Source organism: Acinonyx jubatus, chromosome A1, assembly GCF_027475565.1.
Source record: "Acinonyx jubatus isolate Ajub_Pintada_27869175 chromosome A1, VMU_Ajub_asm_v1.0, whole genome shotgun sequence".
NCBI lineage: Eukaryota > Metazoa > Chordata > Mammalia > Carnivora > Felidae > Acinonyx > Acinonyx jubatus.
The window spans coordinates 177262469-177279730 of NC_069380.1; the positions used below are offsets into that span (position 1 = coordinate 177262469).

General features: G+C 43.5%; 1 protein-coding gene across 1 annotated transcript in view; it reads left to right on the forward strand.

The window, feature by feature from the left end:
• Positions 1–13587: 13587 nt before the first annotated feature.
• Positions 13588–17262, forward strand: part of SLIT3 (slit guidance ligand 3) — a 590204-nt gene continuing 586529 nt past the window's right edge. The window contains exon 1 of the mRNA XM_027034042.2: positions 13588–14219. Coding sequence (XP_026889843.1) covers positions 14023–14219 — 197 coding nt within the window. The 5' untranslated portion in view covers positions 13588–14022. The remainder of the gene's footprint in view (positions 14220–17262) is intronic.

Consider the following 17262-nt stretch of genomic DNA (forward strand, 5'->3'; position numbering starts at 1 on the left):
TGATATTAATCATTTATGTCTTCTCTTTTTTATGATTAATCTTTCTAGAGATTTCCAATTTTGTCTTTTCAAAGCACAAATTTTGATTTCATTGGTTTTCTCCATTGCATCTCTGTTTCACTTTTAGTGATTTCTGCTCTTCATTATTCTTTCCTCCTCTTTACTTTGTGTTTGACATGCTCTTCTTCATCTAGTTTCTTAAAGTAGAAAATTAGGTTATTGATTTTCGTCCTTCCTTCTTATCTAATACCAAAACATTCCCTTCAGACACTGCTTTAGCTTCATTCCACAAATGTTCACATGTTGTATTTTCATTTTCATTAAATTAAAAATATTTTCTAATTTCTCTTGTGATTTCTTCTTTGACCATGGTTTATTTACAAGAGTGATGTTTAATTTTCAACATTTTAAATGATTTTTGTGTGTCTTTGATTTCAATTTTAGTTCTAATGTAGTCAGATAATATTTTTTTTTACAATTTTAATCCTTTAAAAATTATTGAACCTTATTTTATAGTCTAGACTATGGTTTATCATAGTGAATGCTCCAAGTGGATTTGAAAATAATGTATATTCTGCTGTTGTTGGGTGGAGAGTTCTCTAAATGTCAATGAGTCTTATTTGGTTACTAGTGTTTTTTTTTTTTTAATTTTTAAATGTCTTTAGTGATTTCTTGTCCACTTGTAGCAATTACTGAGATAAGAGTGTTGATAGCCACAGCATAATTATGGATTGGGCTATTCTTTTTTTTTTTTTTTTTTTAGGTCTACTAGGTTTTGTTTTTATGTGTTTTGAAGCTCTCTTGTTGGGTACATCCACATTTAGGATTGTTATGTTCTCTTGGTGAACTGACCCCTTTATCATTATAAAACATCTCCTCTTTATCTGGGGAAGCAATGTTTATTTAAATTCTACTTTGTCTAATAATAATATAGCTACTCTAGCTTTCTTTGACTAGTGTTTTCATGCTGCATTCTTTCCCATCCTGTTATTGTCACCATCTTTGAGTCTATTTATTTATTTATTTATTTACATTTATTTATTTTTGAGAGAGAGAGGGCACAAGTGGGGGAGGGGCAGAGATAGAAGGAGACACAGAATCCGAAGCAGGCTCCAGGCTCCAAGCTGTCAGCACAGCGGGGCTGTACCTGGCTTGAACACACGAACTGCGAGATCATGACCTGAGCCGAAGTCAGACGCTCAACTGACTGAGCCACCCAGGTGCCCCGAGTCTTTATATTTAAAGAGGATTTATTATAGATATCATTCAGTTGGGTCTTGCTTTGTTTAAACAAATCCCATAAGTAGCTGGCTTTAAACTGAATTGTTTAGACCATTTATATGTGATGAAATTACTACCACATGGGTTTAAGTCTACCATCTTGCTGTTTGTTTAATATTTGTCCCCTCTGTTCTTTAATTTTTTTAATGTTTATTTATTTTTCAGAGAGAGAGAGAGAGAGAGAGCAAGCGAGCATGAGCAGGGGAGGAGTAGTGAGAGAGGGAGACGCAGAATCTGAAGCAGGCTCCAGGCTCTGAGCTGTCAGCACAGAGCCCGGTGCGGGGGCTGGAACCTACAAACTGTGAAGTTGGAAGCTTAACCAACTGAGCCATCCAGTCACCCCCTATCTGTTCTTTCTTGCCTTTTTTCCTATTTTCTTACTTTAGATATAGTGAGAATTTTTTATCATTTTATTTTATTTCTTCTGCCGTTTTGCTATATGTTTTTGCTTTACTTTTTGATAGTTTCCCTAAAATATTGTTTACAACACATATTTCAAATTTTCATAGTTTGTCTTCTACACTCTAATAATATTATACCATGTTCCCTATAGTGGAGTAATCTTACAAGAGTATACTTCGGCTACTTTCCTCCTGTCCTTTTTGCTATTATTTTCATATCCTTTATTTTTGCATATATTATAAACTCATTGATACATTGTTGTTATTTTACTTTAAACAATTGTCTTTTAGCAGATTTATTGAGGTATAATTTAAATACAATAAATTTTTTAAGTTCAGTTGATTTTTTGAGTTTTAGTAAACTTATATAATTGAGTGACTATCACCAAAATCCAATCTTAGAACAATTCCATTGACCCCAAAAGTTCTCTTATACCTGTTAGCAGTTAATTTCCACTGCCCACCCTACCCCATCCCCAGTTCTAGGAAACCACTGATTTGCTTTCTATACCTATAGCTTTCCTTTTCTTCATATTTAACTAAATTGATTCACACAATATGTAGTCTTGTATTTGTATCTGCCTTATTACAATTAACATTATGCTTCTGAGCTGCGTGAGTTGTATCCACATCATTGCATGTATCAGGAGTTTGTTTCTTTTTTAAACATATATTTATTTGTTTTGAGAGAGAGAGAGAGAGAGATACAGCACTCACATATGGGTGAGAGGGAGAGAAAGAGAAAGAGGGAGAGAGAGAGAATCCCAAGCAGGCCCCATGCCAGCACAGAGCCTGATAGGGCTCGATCCCACCACTGTTGAGATCATGACCTGAGCCAAAACCAAGGGTCAGATGCTTAACTGACTGAGATACCCAGCCACTTCACTCTTTTTAATTGGGGAGTAATATTCCATCATATGGATGTATCATTTTTAGTTTTAGTTTTTATCCCATCATCAATGATAGACATATGGATGGTTTCCAGTTTTGAGCTATTATGAATAATATTGCTATATAAGACTTTGTAGACATATATTTCCCTTTCTCTTTGGTAGGCATTTAGAAGCAAAATTACTAAGTCATATGATAAGTGTGTGTTTAACTTTTAAGAAACTGCCAAGCTACTATCCAAAGTTGTACCATTTTTATTCCTATTAGCACTGAATGGGGGCTCCAGTTTCTCTATGTCCTTTTCGAGGCTTCGTAATTCCAATCTTTTTAATGTTGGCCATTCTAGTGGCTATATAGTGGTATCTCATTGAGATTTTAGTTTGCATTTCTCTTATGATTGATTTTGAGCATCTTTCCATGTGTCTACTTGTTATTTATATCTCTTCAACTACCTTCTTTGATGAATTGTCTCTTCAAGTCTTTGGTTTATTTTTAATTTGGCTATTTGTCTTTTAATTATGGAGTTGTAAGAGTTTTCTTTTTTTTTAAATAAATTTTGGGTACAAGACATTTTGGTGAATTTTACCTGCTGCCAATACCATCCAGTGCATTTACATGTTAAATATTCTATTTTGCATTTCTAGAAATTCCATTTGCTTCTTTTTATATCTTCCATTTTTTCTACTTCCTAAATATACAAATTATGTTTATAATAGCTGTTTTAATATCCTTGTCTATTAACTACATCATTACTACCATTTATGTGTCTGTACTGGTTTTCTTTTCTTCTTTTTTTTTTCTTTTTTCATAAGGCATATTTTCAGGCTTGTTTGCATTGCTTGTGATTTTTGACTGGATGGCAGTCATATGAAATTTACATTTTTTGGTGCTCTTGTATATCTTTAAACAGTGTGGGACTATGTTCTTGTCACAGTGAAGTTACAAAAAATCAGTTGGAGCCTTTTGCAACTTGTTTTTAAGCTTTTCTTAAGGTGGGTCCAAGATATCTTTAGCTCCACTGCAAAAGCAATACTCTTCTGAGGTTTCTTTTCAATGCCTTATGTTATTATGAGGGTCTTTCACTGTGGCTGGTGGAAACACTAACTATTCCCAGTATTGTGTGAACTGTGGGAATGATTCAGCCTATTCCTGTCAGGTGGTTCTTTCCTCAGCCTCCTGTATTTTTCTCTCACAAATACTCAGTGAAAGACTCAAAGGAACATCTCAATAGATTCTAGAATTCTCTTCTGTTCAGTACCCACCTCTTAGGTACACAGTGTTACAAGTCTAGACACAGTTGTCTTTCCAGTCTCTGTCTCCTCAACTTAGAATGCTGAGTTTGCATCCCTGGACTGCAGCCTAGAAATGATCTCTTGGAAGTAAGGTGGCATAATTGTACAACTTACCTCATTTGTTTCACATTTCAGGGAGCAGTCGTATACCTCCTATTTTCCAACGTTTGAAAATCATCTTTTTTATATATATTTGTGTCCACTTTTCTACAGGCTTCAGGTAGAAAGGTGAACCTAGTTTTTGTTATTCCCTACAGCTAGAAGCAGAAGTCTCTATAGGAAGCTTTGGATCATAAGAATTACATGATCAGATGTATATTTCAATAATGTGGAGCTGCTGAGTTAAAGGTTGGCTATAGAAGGTGGGGGGTAGTAGAGGCAAGGAGTTAGGAGATGACTGCTAGGATCCAGATGAGAAGTGACAGTCATTTGTTGTAATGGTAGACATGAAACAAAATGATTGAATTCTGGACTTGAAGAAAAAATATAGGAATTGCTTATTACTTGGATGTTGTGTATGAAAAGAACGGAGAAATTAAGGATGACTCTAAGACTTTTGGCCTAATTAATTAGAAAAATGGAGAGGTCTTTGAAAACAACAATTTCACTGTTGGGGAGAAATTCTGAAAGGGGTGTACTGAAGAAAGAATAAGAGAGGAATCAGACACAGTGAGGACAGACAGCTCTCTCAAGAAGTTCAATCAATTACATTCCATCTGTCAAGAGACCTACAATCTAGTTGGGCAGGAGTATTATTCGTAAATAGATAATTACATTAGTGTAAGGAGTATAGAATAGAGATTTCTGCAGCCACAAATCAAATGAAAAAATCTCTAATATAAGGAGGGTATTAATGGAGGAAAGTATAAAATGCTTCACAGAGGTGGAGAGGCTTGAGCTGCATGGCAAAAGACCAGGACAGTTTCACCAGAGGAGGTGGGCCAGGGCATTGCATAAAGTGTGAAGAACATGAGGTAACTTGACAGATGGAAAACACCTCAACACTTTCAGGAAATTATTTTTAATGTTTATTTATTATTAAGAGACAGAGAGAGACAGAGCATGAGCATGGGAGGAGCTGAGAGACGGGGAGACACAGAATCTGAAGCAGTTTCCAGGCTCCAAGCTGTCAGCACCGAGCCCAACACGGGGCTCGAACTCACAAACCACAAGATCGTGCCCTAAGCCGAAGTCAGACGTTTAACCAACTGAGCCACCCAGGTGCCCCAACGCATTCAGGAAATTTTAATTCTCTATGGCTCAGCTTAAGGTGTGAAGGATTTGTGAAAAAAAAAGAAGCAAGAGACAAAGGCAGAGACAAGGTTGATTGACAAAGACCCTTCTTTACCATGTACATACTTTAGACTACTTTGTAAGTAATGGAAATGCCTCTAAGTATCTGGAATGTGACTGGAGGTGGTGAGCAGTGAAGTAAGTGGGTTGAAGGGCCTGGGTGAGAGGCCTTTATGGCCAGAACAGATCCAAGGAGATGGAACATTTGGAGTAGGATCTCACAGTGTTTGAAGTTGAGGAGTCAACAGGTCTTGGTCTTGGTGAACTGATGGATAGGGTGAATTAGAGGATTAAAAGGTGAAAGTTAAAGATGATGTTTAGGTTTTTGGCTTGGCCATCTGGGTAGATTGTGATACCATTAGCTAAACTTGGGAAATAAAATATTTTACAGAAATTCACACTCCTCACCCAAGACTGAGTAATCACTCATTAAGGTGGTAGCTCCAAGAGTGGGTTAGAAGGTCCTTAACCTCCTACTCTAGTGTTTTTCATCAACTCCACCCCTTATCCCCTAGCCATATTGAAAACTTAAAAGCTGTGGGAAAAAAAGAAAATATGATGCTGCCTATACAAAATAGCTTTGCTACAAATCCCCTAATTAACATGCCTTTTGTCAGTCCCTTTATCTACAAATATCCCTGGAATTGCAATTGACTCTGCATCAGGTCAGATTAGTCCAAAACATTAGACTTCTCTTCATACACACAAATGATAGTATTATACCAAATGATAGTGGTATTACCACTCATGGTAGTACTTCACATAGACTAGGCTTAGTACAGTGGTGAAGAAGAAATAATTCTGACCTTCTCAGAAGGGGTCTCCCTCATGTTCTAGGATCCATCTACAGAGCCCTTTCTTATGTTTCTCCAACTAGCCCACTCATACCAGGGCTTTTGCATGTGCCATTTTGTCTCTTGGAGTAGTGACCTATCCCACTCCATACCTTATTATTTTTTAAAAAAAATTTTAATGTTCATTTATTATTGAGAGACAGAGCATGAGCATGGGAGGGGCAGAGAGAGGAGACACAGAATCCGAAGCAGGCTCCAGGCTCCCAACTGTCAGCACAGAGCCCAACGCGGGGCTCGAACTCACAAACTGAGAGATCATGACCTGAGCCAAAGTCGGACGCTTAACTGACTGAACCACCCAGGCACACTTCTCCATACCTTATTATATCATAGCCAGATTCTTCTTGTCTTTTGAATCTCCTTCTATGGCCATTTTTCTGAGACCTTTCCAGCCTCAATTAGTCTTTATCATATCACCCTGTTGATTCTCTTCCCAACACTTTATAATTTTTATTCATATATTTATTCTCTTGCTTAATTGATTGTTTTACATCTATTGCCCAAACAAGACTCCATGAGTAGCAATCATGTTTTACTTTGCCTTCACTATAATGTGACCTTCACCCAAAAAGTATACAGTAAACACATGTGGAATCAATAAATAATAAATAAAAGGCAGATAATTAGGGCTACTATTTAAAAGCATTTCATTAATTGACCAATAGGAAAAGGTATTTATTTTGGGAAGGGGAGAATTTCCTGTTGTTTCTGAAATTATACCACATAGATAACAGCTTTCCCTAAGATTCGTCTTGTGTGATTTGGAGAAAATATAATTTCAAGATTGCATTGGTATATCATCCTGGGCAAGTAATGCCAATGACTATGATAAACAACCTCCAAATCTTAGTTGGGGGGCTTAGGTTATTCTATTAAAGACTGTATGGTCATTGCCTTGTATGTGTTGATTCAAAGATTCCAGTGTCTTCCTTTCTGTGGCTCCACCATCCTCTTAGGACACTGTGATTCTTCAGTGGATCCCCTCTATTTGTCTAGCCAACAGGCAAAGACAGAAGACCTGCCTGATTATAGGGGTTTCAAAGGCCATGTCCAGGAGTGATATGCATCACTTCTGTATAAGCTCCATTGGTCAAAATGAAGCATATGGCCCCAACTTAACTGCAAAGGAGGCTGGGAAGTATAGTCTTCCCGTGTTCCAAGAAAGAACTGTATCTGTGAGCATCAAGCTAGCCTCTGCCACAATAGGGGACTTCATTTGGTTGTTATCAAGATTAGAGAGTTAATATACATGAAACACTCAGAACAGTACCCAGCATATCAGGGGCATCAATGATGCCAGGTAAGTTGCAAGAGGAGTTTCTTTGAGTTGGCACTAATTACTGCTTGCTAAACAAGGGTGGTATTCTAAAGTTTCTTTCAGTCCCAACAGCTGGCTGGAGAGTTTTGTGAGCCCCAGTGCCCAAGGAAGCCAGCCAAGAATGCAGATGCCACCGCCAAGTCTGTGTGGCACATCTTCATGCTTTGTTTAATTTGGTTCCCTGGGTGGGATGAGTTTTATGAGCAGGTGTTCTGGTTAATTAGGTGATTAATACTCCTCAAATTGGAGAGCCATTTCCCCAGTGACAATTCTTGATCTGCTCAAATATGAGACAAATCTTCATTGCACAGTTTGGACAGACCCATGATTGCACTCACCTGTCTGCTAGGCTTCTCAGGTCAGCACTCTGGCACTGAGGACTAGGAGCCTGACCTCACATCTGGCTGAGTCACTATCTTGATGCACCAGTTTGGAGAAATAAGAGCTCCCCAATTCATTTGCCGTTCTTTCAGACTAGGGTAAAGTCGATCTGGGGCACATTTATGGTTCTTTTCTGGGGATTCCAAACCATATAATCCCTGAAGATCAGAGTCATTGTCTCTGCACAGAGCCCTCTAGCTTCTAAAGCAAGGTGGCCAACCCACATCTAAGGGTAAATCAGGATCAAAGCTTTTACTCAAATTTTCTCTCAGACCAATAGAAATCTGCCCTAAATTCTCCTATATTCCACATTCCCAAATCCCTTTCCTCACACTCATATACCATTCTATTTCTGTCTCCTTGTCTTTGCTTTCCTTATGATGAAGACCCTTTTCCTCCCATTGAGATCATCAATTCTATATATCCTTCCAAAGCCAAATGGCATTCCTCAGCACTTCCAATCCAGCTTGAAGTGATTTCTCCCTTTTTAGAATTTTTGTAGCACTTACTATCTGACTCACATTAATTAGCATTTAATCATATACCATATCTTTTATCTTCTTTCATGTATCTTAATCTTATCTTCCTAATTGGATTGTTGGCAGCTGTGGGCTGTGTCTTCTAGGCATAGATAAAATTCTCAGTAAATCGCTGTTAATTGCTAAATTAAGCTAGAATGCCTCTTATACTTCCAGAAAATGGGTCAAATACCAACTCGGCCACACAGCTGAAAATATGGCTACTAATTTTAGTTCCTCACATGCTCAAGCTTTACAACCACAGAGGGACTGAATCTCTTCCTCCAGTTCCAGTTGGAAAAAATTCAGGGAAGACCCAGATTGGCTTATCTCAGTCATGTGCTCACCCCTAGAAAATCACTGTCTTGACGAGGCGAGATCTGTAAGAACAAGAAAGTTCTAAATTATAATCACATAGTTGGAGTGGAAGATCTAGTAAGAGTTGTCCACTACAGAGGGATCTGGATTTTGGAAGGTTCTATTCTACCTTCTTCTCCATGATAAGTTATTTATTTTAAAATTATGTATTCATTCATCAAACATTTACCTAGTCAGAGTAGATCCTGCCCTTTGGAGAAGGTCAATAGTTTAACTGGCAGTAAACCTTTACTATTCTTTCTTTCTCAAGGGCGAGAAAAAGAATCATTTGCATAGAAAAAAAAATAACCTTCCGGGTCCAGCTGATAGTACCTTTCCTTAATCCTGTGCTCCAGAAGTGACCTGAAATTCACATATGTGAATTCTTCCCTCTCCCAGGAAGATATAATAGGAATCACAGTCTTAATCTCAAATTAGAGTTTTCACCCTCTTTCCCTCCCCCTCCCCATTCACATACTCCTCAGAGAGCTGCCTTGATGGCTCAGTGAGGTAGTGTTTCAGTTTCAGGGCCTCAGATAGGAAACAGACAACACAACCTGAAAGAGTCATTTGAAGAAGGGTTAGTAAAGGGACTATTTAGAAAAGTGAGGCAGGGTTAAGGAATCAATAAGAGATGAGGAGTCCCTAAGGTTTAGGAATAGTGGGAAGCCATTCCTATTCCTACCCTCTAAAGAGAAAAGGGGATGGGAATGGCAGCTGGAGGCCAGGGCTGGAGAACATGAACCATGACCTTCATTCAGTAAAGGAAGGCAGCCGCTGCCAAACTGCTGTCCTTATGGAGGAAGCCCTGGTTTTTCCTCCAGATCTCTGGGCTAGTTCCCTACATTGGCAGACCCAAGAGAATACGGGTGATACAGTCCATAGAGGTCAGCCTTCTGGTGAAGATAATAGGGTGTCAGTGGGCAGAGCGATCTGGAAAATTCACTGGAGAATGACTAGCACAAATGCTAAGTTTCAATGAGATAGGACCAAACATATCAGAATGGAGGTGTGGGGCAGGGAATGTGTATAGTTAAAAAAAAAAAAACCCACTCAGAGATTCTAGAAGAATATAGTCTCATCATCCTCCCCCAAAAGGTCGAGTAACACTGATCAAAATAAGTAAAACTGCAGCGAAATAATGTCAAATAAGCTAGCTGATTGGGTGAATCATTCAAATATTTGTTAATTAGTCCTTCGTCAACCATCACAGAGGTATTTGTACCTCTAGGCATCAAGTATGCAAAAATGAATTAGATACTTCTGTATGTTTGAAATTTTTTATAATGAATGTTGCCTTAATGGATTACACATGTTCACTGACTTTGAGAATCCAACAGATTGGACCAGCAAGGTTTCCTGGAGGAGTGGACAGCTCAGCTGACTCTAGGCTAGTCAGATAGGAAAGAGCCAGGAAGAATGCTCTGGAGGGATGTTGAGAGATGGGAGAGTGGGGGGAGATGAGGTATAGAGGTATAAATCAAAGTTCAGGTTTGCATTGTCAGGTGTGCATTTTAGAAAAACCCCTTGATCATCACAGCTAAGGCTGAATTGGTGGAGGAAACCAGACAGAGATTTGGTGGGGTGGGGGGAGAGGTATGAGCATTGGCCATGCATGAAGCCAGGATCTGAACAATAGCAGGAGATCCAAAGATGAAGAGGGACAGATCAAGTGATAATCATGAGGAAGAATTAATGGGACTCAGGAACTGAAAGGCTGCGTGTGGTGTGAAGCAGAGGCAAGATGCTTCGGTGCTGTTTGGCTTCTCGTCATCCCCCTGTTTTTTCACCTAACAGCTTCCCAGTTTTTCTTTGAGAGCACAGCTGCTTACCTGCCCAACTGAGTATAGTTTCCATGGAACCGTTATCCACACATTCTTGTCTTCTTTGACTAAGAGGACGATTACGTGACCTAAGCCAGGCCAGTCTTTCCCTCTTGGGAATTTGGATACCTTGGGCTTGGGCTTGATCCTAGATCCAGCCTTGATTTGTGTCTTTTTTAAAACTTGCTGCTTTAGTTTCTTCCTCCTTAATTTTGTATGCTACCCAAAGACTTTCTTTAAAAGTATTACTTTTTTACTTTAATCAGTTATTTTTCTATTGTTGCAACCAGAAAACCTCAACTAATTATAGTGGCCATGTAAATGGTGGTGCCTTTTCCTGAGAGACAGAAAAGACGTAGAGGAGAAAATTTGAGGTGGGTTTCTTGGTGGGCAGTTTGCTTTTGAGAAGCCTCTAGAAAACCAAAGGGAAGAATCCAAAAGTTTGCCCCAGAGGCTTATGTGGAATCTGAAAATCACACCACAGAGTGTAAAAGCCATCTCTGGCAGTTAAACATAAAAAGTCCTACCCAACAAACTGACCTCCGAAGGACTTACTCATCTTACTCATGCTCCTCTGGGAAGAGTAATGCTTCCATGTAGAGGCTGACATATTCTAAAGATGCCTCAGAATTAGTGGGGGAAAGTGGATAGAGCCTAATTCTAGGCACTGGGAGCCCTGGGTCTTGGCTCTGGTTCTTTCACTAATTAGCTTGATAAACTTGTACCAGTGCCCTTCCCTCTCTGAGACTCAGTTTGTGTGTTATTGAATACAGGGGCTGATTGATATTGGGTGGTCTCCAAAATATTCAAAAGAATTTTAAGTTTACATGTAAACTGGGAAACTGGGTTCAAAAAACCTTAAACCAGTTTCCTTACTACAAGACTTCTCAGGGTCATAAATATGCTCATCAGAGATGCAGATCTCCAAGAGAGGTGAAAGTGAGCATTTCTCACCCTGTTTTTGCCCAAGATCACCCCCCACCAACATTCTTGAAGAAACATGTAGAACTAGTAGTCGTCAGAACACACATGCAGAGATTTTGGATTAGGTGGTAGCTAAGATTGTTCCACTTACACTCCCTGATTCTGTATGGCTGGTGTCCTGTGTACCTCCTGTTTTCCCCACTTGTCCCTTCCTCCGGGATGATGGACTCCCAGGCTCTGTTCTAAAGTGTTCTCCCAAGGAAAAGCAAGCGTGCTTGAATGCCTATGAAGTCACTTAAAGATCTAGTCAGACTCATGAAATCCCCCATCAGCTTAAATGGAAAATACAGTCCCTGCCCACCCCCCCTTCACCCCCGCCCATTGTACTGTGCTCAGAGCTCAGACCCAGGCCCAGCCTAAAGGGATTGCAAAACATGCTCTAGCGTGGACTTGGGAAAACAAAGAAAACTCTACTCTTTTCTCCTCCAGACAGTCTGAGACGCTTTTGTGCCCTTGGGCTTTTGCCCAGTTCTCTCATCTGCCTCAGTCCTGGTACTAAATTGGTTCAAGGTTTGGAGGAAAGTTTCGGAGGAAAGGATGTTTAGAGTTCTTAGAAGCTGAAGTCACTCTATGGACCAGAGCATAGACCACCTATGGCCACCAGAGGGCGATGACAACAGCTTCGTGTAGAAAGCTGCTCCCAAGAATAACAGCAGTAAATTACACCTAATGTGTTTATGAATGATGGAGGGGCTGAAGTGTGTGCGACTATATATGTATGTGCAGTTGGATGCCTGCAGCTATGATTCTGAAAACATGCTAAATAGAATAAAATAAAAGCTGCACCTCTACTATATATTCACAGGATATGGCCAAGTCGTTGAAAATTTCCTTGAAGGAAAATGAGGTAGAAGGAATTAGAATAGCATTCATAATTGTAATTGTGGTATGCGTGATTGTGTGTGGTGTGAGAGTATGCATATACACGTGTGTATTTGAGTGTGAATGTGTAGATGGATGTGTGTGTGTGAGCCTGAGTGTAAGCATGCGTGTGCACAAAGTGTGTGTGCACACGTGTGCACACGTGCACACGCATGTTCAGGGCTCATTTAGACTTTGCCAGTATGAGCAGACTTCAAGGAAGTCTGGGCAATGTTTCCTACAGTTCCTGCCCTCTCCCTCCAAACAAACAAACAAAATCATTCCTACAAGTATTTATGGAGCCTCTAACACACGCGCCCCTCCCCACCAGCATCTGGAAAAGCTCAGACCTGGCCAATTTAGAGCGCTATGGAAGAATGAAGGCTCTGGGGGCTGAAGGGATGCCTCACATGCGAATGACTGTTTTGCAAAAAACACTTTCTCTTCTTTGATGCTCAAAACATCCCAGTGAGGTGTGCCCAGACAGAGCTGTGGCCCCTTGCTTTGAGGAAACCAAGGCTCAGAGGTGATGTGATTGGCCCAGAGTCATCCAGTCAGGAAGCAGAAGCTGACTATGAACAGGCATTGTCAATGCAGGGGTCCAAGTCCCTGCCATCACTACTTTGAGCAGCACAGCTGGCACTGGATCTAGGCAGAGCAGGACATGTCTCCGAGTAGGGGTTGACAGCAGCGACCTAAACAACACGGACAACCATTTTATGTGACACATGTGACTGTGAAGTGTGTTAGTATCAGTACAATAGGTCCTTTAGGAAGAACTTGGGGATCTTTGCCAAGATGAGGTAGGATCTTTGCCAAGGTGAGGTAGGATCTTTGAGGATCTTTGTAGATGAGGTAAGGACGAAGCTCCTATCGGCTGTGATGTAAAATATGAGTGAATGTGAGTGCTGCGGTTTGGGGTACCTAGCAGCTGTGTGGCCTTGGGCAAGTCATTTGACTTCTCTGAGCTTTATTTCATCTATAAAACACGGTACTCAGATGCCCCCTTGCGGGACGCTGTTGGAATGGAAGGAAGGACTAGGAGCAGAGTGCCTAGCTCAGTGCCAGAATAAAGAAAAAGTGCCACCAGCGAGAACAATCCTTAGCTCCTTAAAAGTTAATGGATCTCAATTCTGGGGCCCTCCTGGCGAAGCCCCTTTCCTTCCCTCATCTCCTGCCTCCTCCCCTCCACGCTCTCAGTTGCTCCAGCAAAGTTCCCAACTTAGTCGACATGACGCGCGGCTCAGCCAATGGGAGGCGGAGCTGGCGGTTTTGGGGGGGCGGGAGGGGTGGGCCCCGCGTCTCCGGTGTCTGCCCTGCTCTGTGAATGGAGAGAGCGAGCGCCGGCCAGCTCACCCGGCTGCCCCGTGCCCCAGCCGCCGCCGCCGCGCTCCCGAGCTCAGGCTCAAGCCGGACTTCCCCAGGCGCCGTGCCCCAGTGCGCTCGTCCTCAGGTCCCCGACCCGGCCCACGCACTGGGCTGCGGGCCACCGGGGCCAGGAGGCGCTCGGCACCTGGGCACTCCGAGCGATGCGCAGCGGGGCAGCGCCGGCCCCGCGGATGGAGCTGCTGCTGCCGCCGCCGCCGCCGCCGCTCGGCGCGCCCCGCTCCGCCCGCGACCCGTGCGCCTGAGCGCCGAGCTCGCTCCTCCTCCGCGCCAACTCCGCCGCCGGCTCCCCAGGCCGCTCGGGCTCCGCGCGCGCTTCCCCAGGCTCCACGCGTCTTGCCCCGCCGAGGCAGCCTCCTCCAGGCGCGGGCCCCTGCACACCATGGCCACCGGGCGGACAGGGGCCGGCGCCGCCGTGCGCGCCCGCCTGGCGCTGGCCTTTGCGCTGGCGAGCGTCCTGAGCGGGCCCCCAGCCGCCGCCTGCCCTACCAAGTGTACCTGCTCCGCCGCCAGCGTGGACTGCCACGGGCTGGGCCTCCGGGCGGTTCCCCGGGGCATACCCCGCAACGCCGAGCGCCTGTGAGTACCTCCGCCCCGCCCAACCCGGGCCACCCACCTGGGTCCATAGTGGGGCCCCAGGCACCAGATCTTTCCTTTCCCTTTGGCCGCACTGGATGCAGTCTCTGCTGTCACCCTCTCCTGGGTCGGATCTTTCCTTCTCTGAGTTGGGGTCTCTGGCGTTGGGCACGTCTAGAGAGAGGTCTTGAAGCCCACCGGGATGGGCAAAGAGCAGTGCTTCTCTAGGGGTGAAGGCTCCAGACGTAGGGCCCGGTGACAGCTTCCAGCAGAACGCTGGCAGGAAGCGAAGGGAGTAGACAACACTGCAGCCAGCGAGGTCTTAGGGTGAGAGCGTGGGGTCTGCGCTCATGAAAGAAGGGAGGCGAAGGAGAAAGCTGAAGGGTGATGGGGCGTCAGGGCACGGAGAGGGGAGAGGGCCGAGACTGTGACCAGCTTGGAGATCAGAATGGGCCACTTTCCGGATGCCCTTGCAAGCGAAGTTGGGTGTGTGTGTGAAGGTCTAACTTCTGAGGAACCAAACGAATTCAGAGTGGGTGCTTGCAAAACCCGCCCTGCCTGGAGTGCAGTCTCAGAGATGCCAAGTTGCAGCCCGGGTGAATTTTTTATGGCTCGGTTATAAATGCCTCCCCAAACGGGCCGGAGAATGGAAATGCTGACAGCCCTTTAAATGAGACCGAGCGCTATAATCTTACAAACCGCACTCAGCCTCGGATCCAGGGTTTGGCAGCGAGAGGAGAGGCGTTTGGAGAGTGGGGTGGATTGACCCTCGTTTTAACCCCAATTGTGCAACCAAATATTTACTTTTCATATGTCAACGTTTTGGAAACATTTATCATTTTGATCCTCGGACCAAACTCAAAACTTGGACTCCGAGGGTGGGCTCTTCCCAGCCCGCAGTTGGGGAGTACGGAAGGAGGGAGAAATGGTGGAGGGGGTTGGAACCGGCCTGGGAACACAGCCCAGAAGTGGGTGAGGGTTTGCTCCAGTGTAATAGACTTCTCCACGTCTTGCTCTCCTTGTGTCTCCCTTCCCCACGTGTCTTAGGGGTAGGTGCGTGGGTATTCCCTTCTGCCTTCTTGACTTTAGGCTGGCAGAGAGAGAGAGTGGCATGAGACTAAGTGGATTGTCCTGGAGTGTGTGATTCCTGTTGATCACGTCCTGTCACCCCACTCTCTTCCTCAAACTCTATGTGTCCCTGGGCAGAATCTCAAAGGTACTACCTACCTTTTCCCTGGAGCTTTCCTGTGGCTCAAAACATCTTTTTTTCAAGTGCATTGATTATTCTGTGTGGTCATGAAATTCTAGAGGGTTGGAGCTGAACCTTCGTTAACACATGTAGAAAAGGTTCAGAAATGTGAAACAACTTGCCCAAGGTAATACAACAAGTTAATGGCAATAAAGGGGCCACAATCTAGGTTTCCACAGCTTAATTCAGACATTATAGTTTACCATACCAGTTACAATTTTGTTTTAGTGGTATTTTGGGGTAGCTAACACTGTGCTAGCCATCTTTGGAACAAGGGTCAGTGTGGGCCAAAGTCTGTAAACAGACAGTCTTGGGAGGGTTCTGGCTGGGCTTGGGTCTTCGAATAGGGTGCTCTTGGCTACTGTTTCAGGTATACGCTGCAAACATTCAGTTTGCTTTGCCATTAGCTCTCCTGTTGGGAGTTTTGAGACTTCCTCTCCTCCATTGTAAAAAAAACATGGTGCATAGTTGGGAAGCCAGGGGGAGTGAGCCCTTCTCCTGCTGTCATGGAGGAAGTCTTCAAAAGCTGCAAGCACAGCACAGCAGCCAATATGCCACCCACCTACCTTGGGGCTGTCCATCTGCTCTACAACTGGAGAAACTGGGTGGAGACTGAGTCCTGGGCGTTCACATGGGGCCCTGCTGCAGTCACGGTCATTCGCATACCTTGGCAGTGTGGGCTGTACTTTGGAATAGTCTCCGGTCACTGGTGCCTCTTCGGCTGGGGTGCATTGGGTGACGCGGCTACCCAGTCTAGCTCCTCATTCTGTTCTCCTTCCTCCCTGGGAGAGGGGGCAGCCTTTAGAAGAAAGCTGGGCAAGGAGTGCTGCGGGGCTAGGAGCAGCCGACCAACAGTCCTTCACCACCTCTCACCCTCTTTTGGTCAGCCCAGCTGTAACATTTGAATTCTGCAAACTCTCGGGTCCAGTGTGTGTGTGGGGGGGGGGGGGGGTGATGTTTGGCATTTCAAAGCTATGGAAAGGATTTCTTTAGGGAGGAATTTCTGATTCATCCCTCTCTTCATTCATTCAACAAACATTACTTGAACCCCTACTGCATTCCAGTAACTGTATATAAAATCATTGCATATACAGAAGAAAACTGGCAATTCAGCTTAAGGAATGTAAGCAAAGGACCGAGCAAAGGGAGCTTCCTTAAATGAGTCTTCTAAACTTTCCAGGACTCATTTCTTCATGGGGCATATGTTTTGTCAGCATCAGCATCATATGCTTGGGACCTTCCTAAAATCCAGTTTTCTGATCTCAAATGTTTCTGTTCTGTTTTATAACAAAGAAGAAGCATTTCTGCCTTCTGCATTCCTGCTACTTTACCTCCCAGAGAGGCTTTCCTGAGGAGTGTGTGTGGTTGGTTTTCTGGGGGTTTTTGAGTTCTGAGGCCTCATTTGCTCATGCTACCCCTTGAGGAAAATCTGCCGGGGGATAATGTGGTCACCATTTGGACTTTGCTTCAGGCCTGAAATGGGGTCTGTTATATTGTTCATAATTAAGCTGGTATCAGAGTTGGGGGGGGGTCTGTGTTCCAGCTTCTTCTCCATAATGTCAGCACATTGCATAGAAAGAGAAACTCTATGTCGTTTATAAACTACCGACAATCTTTTTCCCTCAATGAGGAGGTGACACCCACAAGAAAGCTAAATAAACAGAGGGGAGAATTCAGTGTAATTTATTATCCATGCAGCAAAGATAGAGGACGAGAGGAGAGGAAGTGAATGGTGGTGCCTGAAACAAAACATTTACCATGGAGCACAGAGTAAACAGATGTCGCATTTACCCCTCT